This window comes from Dermacentor andersoni, chromosome 2 (genome assembly GCF_023375885.2).
Source record: "Dermacentor andersoni chromosome 2, qqDerAnde1_hic_scaffold, whole genome shotgun sequence".
Taxonomy (NCBI): domain Eukaryota; kingdom Metazoa; phylum Arthropoda; class Arachnida; order Ixodida; family Ixodidae; genus Dermacentor; species Dermacentor andersoni.
Window position 1 is genome coordinate 238630241 of NC_092815.1, and position 10494 is coordinate 238640734.

Here is a 10494-nt window from a genome sequence, read left to right on the forward strand (position 1 = left end):
TCTCGTCTCTCAGTAAACGTGAGTAAACTGAATGCTGCGTTCTGCGCTTCGACCTCGCGATACGATCATTTGTAACCGTTCTTTTAGGACTGGTTGGTAAATAAATAGTATTCAAAAGCGTGTGTAATAGTCGAACTGTCCCGCGAACAATCGAGCCATCCGTTTTAGTCAGTCCTGTTCTTTCGTTACGACGATATATGTCTTCGAAGACGCGAACACCGGGAGAGTTGACAACGATTTAGCGAATGTGCCGTAAAAATACATGCCTACTGATGCAAATGCCCTTCGATACCAGTTGAAGCGTTCGAGCTTCGCAGCACGGCAGTGTTTGAGGTTTGCGCATTTGATTATGCAGTCATTTCATCGAGGCGAATGAGTAGACATTTTTGTGCGTTGGCTTAGTGCATGTCCCCAAACATAGACTACATATACTCTTGTGCACTGGATCTCTAAATCAACATAATACATTTGCTCTATTTTACAATAAATGTGGGTGTTTTTATGAATGACTGTTAGCTTTCTGCGACGATTTGCGGAGCTATTCTTAACACTTCCATTTCAGTGTTTATTGTTACCGTGATCATAGAGCATTCAGCATTTTTCAGTATTTCTTTACCGTGTAGCTTGTAGTTCAATAAATTCTGGTGCGAACTAGACGTGTTTCGTAGGGATGTTGCCCTTACAAGAGTGTAATCACACTGGGAAAACTGTGCTTGACATCACAAATCTGCAGATATGACATTAAACAGGACATTTTGTTCCTTAAGTTCGTGAAATTTGTCTAATGTACGAGGGAGAGCTCTTGCTGTGCGCCGGGATGGTTAACGTCACAGCCGCTTCTTATCATTATTTAAGGACATAGAGAATGAAAGGGATGAAATAATGTCGCAGTTTCCAAAATGTGCAATTCCTGCACTGGGTTCTCAGATAAACCTTTCCAGCTCTCACAACATCCCATGCAGGACACGGAAAGGTCGCACAGCGCTGGCAGCATGTTCACGTTGTGCATAATCGCATTGCCACTGTGAATCGGTGGTGAATCACAGTCTAGCTGGTGGTGCACCAACCCTTTAGAAATCATATCATGGTTTATAAAACCCCCATTTTCGTTGTGTAGTTGAAAAGCTTATCAAATATGTTCGTAGCATTTCCTTCATAGCTTGTAGAATTTAACGGAATTTTTAGAACTGCGAGCTCATTTGATATCAGTATACGGGCATCTGCAGTACTGTCAATTCATAGTGATAGCGCATCACAAAAAATTGAACTTCAAACGAGTCCAGCTTTAGTAGCAAAAATGTTTAAGCTATGCATTTAAAACGTTTTTGAGTGTGTGCAAATTGTGCCCCGTTTCTCCGAAACTTCTAATTAAGGTATGGGCATTATATTTTCTTGTTTTCTTTTGTTTTTCTTTGAAGTGATGTTTTTTGTCTTTTAAAATTTGCATGTACGGGCTGCTTGCTGTCTTGCCGAGCAGACACAAGCCTATTATCAGCTACCACAATACCCACTATACTCTATTTCATATCTAGCATGTAACACTATAGAAGCTGTGCAGGTTTGCTCATCAAGAAGTATCACTGCGCATGTTTCATGGTGAAATGGTTTAGAGGTCCAGCTGTGAATCAAAACACCATAGGTTTGACTACTCGCCTCAACGATCCCAGGTGAGCCCACGCAGTGGCAGTTCCTGCGTCTCCTGTGCTAGTTCAGTTAAACATTTCTGAAATATATACAATTCTGCTAGGAAGTGCATTTACCTTGCAAAAGTATAAGACAGCATTGCCTTAAACATTAATTACGACAAACACTTCAGTTACGTCATCACAACAAGTTTCTAATACCATGCATTTCTAATAATAATAGTTAGCACTAGATATTAGAGAAGTACAAAATATTACATTAGGTGGCAGCCTGCAGAGCAAAAAAACAATTTTTTTAACAGCATCTTGTGCACCGTGCGGCATCCCAGAGCCCAAGAGATGTTGCACAGATGCACATCTCTGGCGTCATCGCACACAAACTTCTCCCACCAGCAGATGATAATATTGACGAGAGCAATTTCAGCTTGGTGCACAACTGTAGATGAACAATATGAAACCAAGACACGGATGGAAGCAGCAAGACACACAAGTGCTAACATTCAAAAAATGTTTATTGGAAACGCGACACAACGTATATAGCATGAATTCAAAGCAAGTGCGCGTGTCACACAGCCATAACTTCAAAAACCGGCTCGAAGAAACTCGAGTTCTTTTCCTAATCATCCTGCAGATGGCGAGCTTAAGCATTGTGCCCAGCCTGTCAATCACTTTGGTCTGAATTGTCAGCCTTACTAAATTTTCTTCAATCTTGGATGTTTTGTCTCGTGGCAGGACAGTCTTCTTCCTACTCATTACAGAATGTGCAGATATCATCCACTGTTTGAAGAAGCTGGTGCAACATCAGAGGGAAAAAAAAAGCTAGTTAATTATTGTGGCCATGATGACCTACAGGCTGGGCACACAATGCACGAGCACCTATGACGTTTCACTACTAAGCTCGAGGGTGCAGTATCGAATCCCAGCCGCGGCGCCCGCATTCCGATGGGGTGAAATGCAAAAATGCCTGCGTGCCGTGCATTGGGTGCATGTTAAATAACCCCAGGTGGTCGAAATTAACCCTGAGTTTGCCACTACAGTGTGCCTCATAATCAAATTTTAATTTTGGCACGTAAAACCCAAATTTAATAAAAAAATAATGCGTAAGCTTGCCATCTGTAGGATTATAAGGAAAAGAAACTGCATTTCCTTGGGTCAATTTTAAATCATTTTTGGAAGTCATAGCTGTTTGACATGCACATTTACTTTGAATTTGTGTTCAAATATGTTCCGTCGTGCTTCAAATAAATGTGTTGAATGTTAGCGCTTGTGTGTCGATCTCCTCTGTTCATGGCTTGGTTTTGTATGCTATCCTTCTACAGACAATTGTGGCAAGCATGCATGCCCGCGTTGACATCACCAGGTGCTGTATTGAGAGCAGTAACCGAATGCCGCAGTATGGACTTATATTCACTACAGTGGATCCGTACAACTGCAATTTTTGCACTGTCATTAGTAGGGTCAGGCCCTGCGTGAGTTGCTGTCTACCATATGAAAGTATGCCATTGTGAGCCGTTTGTAAGATTGAAGCACCCAGTGACCCAGTCTTGACACCATGTCTACTGTAAGGCTATGAATATTGTTGCCATCATAGCCTTGCTGAGTCGTGCAAATATTCTCAACTGAAAGCTCGAAGAAACTGATGTAGCTACCTCTGTTGCGCACAATTGTAAGCTGAAGCTTTCTTTGCCCACGTGCCAGAGATTTGGCAGGCTGTCGTGTATCTCATCGAGTAAAATGACCCAATTGAACACTTCAGATCGGGCAAATGCATCTGGCGGAGATTTTTAACATTTGTTTAGGGCCACACATTATTGAGATTTTTATATGAAATAGCTGAATGAAAACTTAAGTATGCCCTTGATGAGCCATTATCATTGCAGTATTTATAAGGCCTCAAATTTTTGTGATAAGTCTGCACTTCGCACCTGCTTGAATAACATTTATGAGATATGCAAACACTTCAGCCTGAAACATAAATAGTTTTTTTCATGTATGACAAGTAGTCTGGTATTTAAGGTTCTGCATGAAAGAAGTCATTGTAGTTCTTGTTCTCAAGAAAAGAAATTAAAGGAGTCATCCATTTGGCTGCTAGCTACAGGCCTGTTGTGCTTATTACCTGTCTGTGCAAGGTCTGAGAAAATGGGAAATCTTCATCTCCTACACCTGCTTGAAAGCAGCAAGCTACTTGATTCATATTAATGCGGGAGGGCAGGTCGAAAGCGCATTTGTGTTGCAGTTCATGTCTGCGCTTGCTCAAACCATGTAGCATCCCAAGCCACCTCGGTTTGCATTGTATCCGGTACAGGTCTGCACTCTAACCGGGATGGCAATTGTGTAAGACTGCAGGCAGCATCTGAGACATACTCTGTGGGACATAACTGGTGGCCCAAGTTGTATAATCGGCAAGACAGTTGCAATCAGAAACCAAAAAGTGGGTGGAAGAGCCAAAGAAAGCTTCCCTTTAAAAATTCCGCTGACGGCTTTTTATATCTGGGATGTCACTTATTTGACAGCCACACCACAATAAATGACGCATCAACACCAATGCAATTACAAGGCAGGCATGTGGTATGTGTTTGCATTTGCCTATTCTGGGCTTTCTTGAAAACAGTCAAATTAAAACTGTGTGAAAGTGTTATAAATTACTCCAGTGCAGATTTCTTTTAAAAAAACTCTTATCTACTCATTAGAGAAACACATACTAATGCCTTCTGCGTATTGCTGCTAGCAATCTCAAGTTGGTGTTTCCACACTGACAGCTCCATTTCTCCTTAAAGACTTGCCGAATGTTTGCTGTAACATGCCGCATATTGTTGCATCTAAATATTTGGAAGTGCAAAGCTGCAGTGCATGTTAAGCTACTCAACTTGCTCCGTTGTAGTATTTATCACAATAACGTACATTGTTTAATTCGTCCTAATGCAAAGCTTTGCATGGTACAGGTGAAAATGCGTCATTTAAAAGGGGACAAGATATTACTCATCTTAATACCTTCTTGCTTTGCTTTAAATTACAGTGCCGGTCATTTCTTTCCTTTTGCGAAAAGTCGGTACTAACACATGCCTGGGCGTTTGTGCGCAGGTATTGAGGTATGTATTGCCAAAAGTAAATGGGTTGGAAATTTAAAAAAATTACTGCGCCAATGACTGGCCTCTAGAACATTCAACGTATTGTATCATGGTCTGTAAAATAAACCTGGTTTCCACTCCTTACCACAGAAAGTGTTCTTGTTTCATAGCTATGGGACTTTTTCAACATTTCTTCTTTTGCCCATATTTTGTGGCAGCTCACCGAAATGCACTTGTGTTTTAAAGTACGTTAAAAATTACTTTTTTTACACCTACACTCACAGGCTGTGCAGTGACAGCCAAGTCTGCAATACATCCACATTATGTACACGTATAGTGGACTCTCTGTTAAGGTGAAATTAAAGGAGCAACAAAGCTGCAGTTTTGTTGTGTGCACCTGCAGAAGTCAACAAAAACTAGTCTTGTAGGAAGAAGGTAATATACAGCCTCTAATTGCTTATTGATAACTGTAATGTGCACACTCAGTGTGACATAATTCAGTTGTCAGGATAAAACACTTTCCAAACTTTCTCAAGATACTTCAGAGGGCTTGTACAGACAATACAGTAAACTGCTATTGTGTGTTATTGGTGATGCCTCAGAATCAGCACATTTGTTGTCATCATCAGCAGCAGCACCTTGTAGTAGTGCCTCAAGGAATTCAGCAGTTGCTTTGTCCACTGTTCCAACGAGTTCACTCTTGTTTGCCCTTAAATGCTACATTTTTCTGAACTCTTAAAAGCACACAGGGGCCATTCGGACAACTGTAATCACTTCATGTTCCCACTGTGTAGAGCTTTTTGTTCATGTTGGTTAAGTTTGGTGTAATGAAACAAGGGCAAGCCATCAAAGCCAGCTTGCATCAAGTGTCTTGTTTGTACTGTGTAAGGAATATGGCTAACCAGATCCATTCAGCTTAGCAGAAGCCCACTGCACATCTACCAGCAGCATGTCCCATCCAATTGGACAGCACGTCTGCTTATAATGTCTATTTACATTGTACACACACACTTACAAGCAGCACGTGTGGCCAGATCAGAGGTGCCTCTCGCGCTCTAACGCACACACCATCCTATTGGACCTCACGTCCGCATGTAATGTCTATTTACACTGTACACACACACACACAAGCAGCACCTGTGACCAGATCAGAGGCGCCTCTCGCGCTCTAACGCACACACCATCCGTTTGGACATCATGTCTGCATGTAACGTCTATTTACACTGTACACACACACTTACAAGCAGCACGTGTGACCAGCTCAGAGGTGCCTCTCGCGCTCTAACGCACACACCATCCGATTGGACATCATGTCTGCATATAATGTCTATTTACACTGTACACACACACTTACAAGCAGCACGTGTGACCAGCTCAAAGGTGCCTCTCACGCTCTAACGCACACACCATCCGATTGGACATCACGTCTGCATATAATGTCTATTTACACTGTACACACACATTTACACAAGCAGCACGTGACCAGCTCAGAGATGCCTCGCGCTCTAACACAACCATCCAATCCACAGTCGCACTGCTGCACATAATCTTCTGCATCCATTTACAACATCACACTGCACACAACTACCCTAGAAATGCTTCTCATGCCACACTGATAATACTTAACTATGCCATAGTGCAGGCAAAGCTCGCCTTGCTTATGACAACCGTACTCTGCCTGTCTAAACAAAAACGGCATCTTCCCTAGCTTTCTACAAAACTAAGCTACTACCACACTACTACTAAGCTTACTTTGCTGGTCTGCAGTAATGATGGTCATTCCCAGTATGAATAAATAAGGTTTTGCTGTTTATATCCCTACTTAAAAGATCCCGCTTTATTGCTTCTTGCTCCAGCATAGTTGGCCGATGACCTAGTGCCATTTTAGCTTTGCTATTTTTGGGTGCTGCATACCTCCACTGTTTCTGAAGGTTTTTGTTAGCAGGCACCAATCTAAGCTTTCCTGCAGGTTCTCTCAAGTCTGTAAGCTTGTGTTTTTTAGCTAACTTCGTTATGTCATGTTCTATAGAATCCATCTTCTCGCAACTTGTTTCAGGAAGGTTTTTCAATATCTGTTGAAAAGCAGCTTCAGCTTGCACTTTGAACTTTTCAATGTTTTTTTCAGTTTTTTTTCTTTCAGACATTGCTTTGTGCTCTGCATGATACTTTGAGCACTGGCCATTAAGCAGCTGGGATCATCAATCACACAAAAGCTTTGACTACCTTATCAAAAGTGACACCAGAGCAACTGGCTTCATGGCTCGGCAACTTGCTTGACTGTAGCTCCATGAAAGCAACAGCATGAATGTGCTTGCACACGTGCACATATGTTACATGGTCAAGATGTACATGTGTACATGTTATGGCAAGCCTCACAGTGCTTGCAATGGAGCTCACAACCTGTGCGAGTCCTGTCAGTCTTTTTCACGATGTGATGAAAGTTAACTATGCTCTGAGATTTTACCTGCCATACACCATCTCCCACTCTGTCAATATCGGATGTCTGAATACCAACGCCTGCTTTGTGCTTTTTGAAGATGGCAGATTTGCGATGGTCGACTTTGCCTTTAATAAGTGCAACAGCCCTGTTGAGGTCGACTTTGCCTTTTATAAGTGCAACAGCCCCGTTGAAAAGTTTGTCAGCTGTCAAGGTAAAAAGTGCACAGATTAGCTTGTCCAGCCGCACATTTACTTGGCCACCAAAGTAGGAGTACTTCAGAGTCTTGTGCATTGATTCAATGTGATTGTTTGTTGTTAAGCCTACCTGCTTTCTATAGCAATATGCCCACTGAAGTACTCTGTTAGCATAAGCTTTCTCAAAGTATTTAGTAAAGCTTTCCAGACCCTCTAGATCTTTGGAAGCAAGGTTATTCTGTGTGTGCAACTTGGAAGGTAGGTTAAGAAATTCTTTTACTTTCTCATCTATTTCTGTTTCGTGTGCATTGATTAGTGCGTGCAAGGTTTCTCTTGTGAAACTCCTGTACTTTATACTACTAATCATATTGAGGTGTGCGTTCCAGTTGCGCATCACATGCCAGATACACAACCACCGATTCTTCAAGGGACCCATCACTTGCTCCCATGTGTTGTCATAAACAGGGGCATTATCGGACATGAATGCTTTACACTCTATCACGCCAACCTTTTCCTTGATGGCCTCAAAAAATTTCACCATGGTTTCAGTGTTAACACTCTTGGAAATCAAGTAGGCACATGGAATACCAGAGCCATCTTCTGAGATGGTCAGCAATGTTGTCAGCTGAAACTTGTACCTATTTGTGCCATGCGTAGAGTCAATACACAATTTCTCTATTCCTAGCTTACAAAGTAGGCCTCTCTGTGGGAAGGTCATCAAGGCAAGCTCAAAGTTGCCTTCAGAACTGCTCGGATCACCCTCTTTCCTGTAATACAAAAGAGGCGAGTCACTGCCTGCCTTACTTGGTTCATTTTCCGGGCTCATAAGCTCATTTCCTGTGTTTAGATTCTTCTCTTCTTCCACTTCTTTAACCCATAACTCCACACGCATAAAATCATCAGGATGTCGTCGCTCTGCTTTGTCAATATTATACTTATCACGGATGTTCCGAAGGTCCTCTCTTGTGACAAGTTTCATCCGACTGCTAGCTGCACTTGTGCCTGCCTTGATTTCTTGCAAAATGGTCTTCGGTGGCACTCCTTCTGCTAGTCTACCTGAAAATTGTAAAGAGCAACTCATCAGCAACCAAGGAGGCTGCACATCTCTGTTTTTTATTTTCCGCAGACATCACACTATCTTTTTACTACACCTGCGAGGGCTGGACTTCCCCATGGCAGGAGCTGCACCTTACACTGTGCCCACTGCTGGTGGACACAGTGTGAGGTGCATCTACTGCTATGCTCACATCAGACACATCAATACGTCCAGACAGATGGACTCGTCACTAATACCGGGGACTCAGCTAAACTCTTAACAGCGGGGACTTCCAAACATTAAAAAAGTTTCAATCCCTGTCTACTGTAGTTGCTTGTTGCTATGCAGCAGAATATCATCAAGACTACTTTTTTGCCTAATCAGTAAGTAATTCAGGCTGTTGACCTCTCGAAATACGAGCTGTGAACACGTACTTTGTTGTTAAAATGCCATTGTTGGCAGATTTCATGTAGCTTGAACCAGGATGTCCTTACAAAAACCTAAGGATAGTATCAACACATGTCTTAAACATCGTGCTATTTAGACAAATTCCATGTCATAGAGGAACAGACAGAATGCTTGTTAAATTAGTGTCATAATCTAACCATGCATATACTGTGTGTCCCAGCCAACACGAACCAAGCCATTCAATGAAATTTTTTAAAAATAAAACGCGATTTTAAGACTTGCGGTGTTCGGTCATCAGACCTCTGACTTAACATAGTCAATATTGTAACTATCTTTCACAGTGTTCTGAAATATTTTTTTCCGTTGAACAGTTTGGCTAACATTAAAATGATCCTTGTTTTCAACCTGAAGTGCGTGCATATTCACAGTTTTTCGATATCTGACAGACTAACAAATAAGTGTTTATTTTACAGCAGTAATAAAAAGAAAGTATGTCCACTACCATGTTGAAGGTATTGGCTAGTTGCCTAAATGGCATCGCACATGGTCTTTTAACACAACATCAACAGAGCCGGAAAGAACACGCAGCGTAGTGCTTCTGTGATTGGCAGAGATAAGACATTTTGAAAAGTTATTTGTTGCAGGGTTTTTGTAAAACCATTAAAGTAAGGGTGTGCAAATAATTTGAATTTTGAAAATGGATTGAATGTCTAACAAGAGTAATTGCAGTCTACAGGAAGACAGATAAATGTGGTGACTCTTTCAAAGGATTCTGCTGCAGGGAGCCATAGTTGTTGCGCAGAGGTGCGAGTTGGTAAGAAAAGGCATGAAACAATAATTCACACATTAACTAAGGGCTCCTTGCCTTTAGGCAGCATACAAATTTATTTTCTCCATTTAGTCCATTTATTCGCTATCCAAGCTATATACACTACCCAAGCTATAGTACATATTACAAACTTATTCTGGTGATATGCTGTTCTTTTGTTTCATTACTATAAATGAAATAGTCTACCAGATATAACCTTTCATTTGTTTCTCATTTATGAGCCTCCACAGTTAACTTGGCATCCAGTTTTAAATAGCATCCGTGTGTAAATAGCCTTCATTTTTGTTTTTTACTAAAAGAACACAACCACATTTCAGTTCAGAAACGGTTTCCTTTACTAGGGTCTGTTCTTGTACATGTAGCTAAATACTAAATGCTAGCAGCATGGTAATGCAATGCATTTAAAAACAATTTGATCTGTCATTGAGAATGCAGCATTTATATTCTGAACTTGTGACACTGGAAATGAATGGCATGCATGAAGTCTTACCTGCAATTACTTTTGCGTCAGCCACAGAGAGCCTCTGATGAGCTATCTCATCCAGGTGTCCATAGTGGTTCTTCTGAAACACTACAAAGACTTTGCTATCCCTTTCTGTTACCTCAAGCATTGCAAAGCAATGTATGCCTATTTTGCTACTGCCTTGCACTTTAATCTGACGTTTACGCTGCTTTGTAGGGAGTTCTATATATGTCCCGGAACGGTGACAATTTAGATACCGCCTGAGCACTCCTGGCGAATTTTCTTTTCTTCCAGTAGAAGCAACAAAATGGCTGCAAGTCTCGCTCTCCACATTATCTTTCCAGGACAGGAAATCGGAAATAAAGGCAGTAGAAACGTCAACACATGTATCTTGTAATTAGGGTAAAAATTTA

General features: G+C 41.4%; 1 protein-coding gene across 1 annotated transcript; it reads right to left on the reverse strand.

Annotated features, from left to right (window-relative positions):
- Window positions 1-1902: 1902 nt before the first annotated feature.
- On the reverse strand, window positions 1903-10229 carry LOC140215886 (uncharacterized). The gene is made up of 3 exons (XM_072286232.1): window positions 10109-10229; window positions 7197-8401; window positions 1903-1914 (listed from the first exon to the last, which is right to left on the reverse strand). The coding sequence occupies exons 1-3, from the start codon at window positions 10227-10229 to the stop codon at window positions 1903-1905; spliced, it is 1338 nt and encodes a 445-aa protein (XP_072142333.1).
- Window positions 10230-10494: the final 265 nt, after the last annotated feature.

Bases quoted from the DNA above. Each gene is read 5' to 3' on its own strand.
- LOC140215886 (XM_072286232.1), bottom strand. From the start codon at position 10,229: ATGCTTGAGGTAACAGAAAGGGATAGCAAAGTCTTTGTAGTGTTTCAG. The intron at 8,402-10,108 runs GTAAGACTTCAT...TACAATTTTCAG, and splicing joins TGACGCAAAAGTAATTGCAG to GTAGACTAGCAGAAGGAGTG.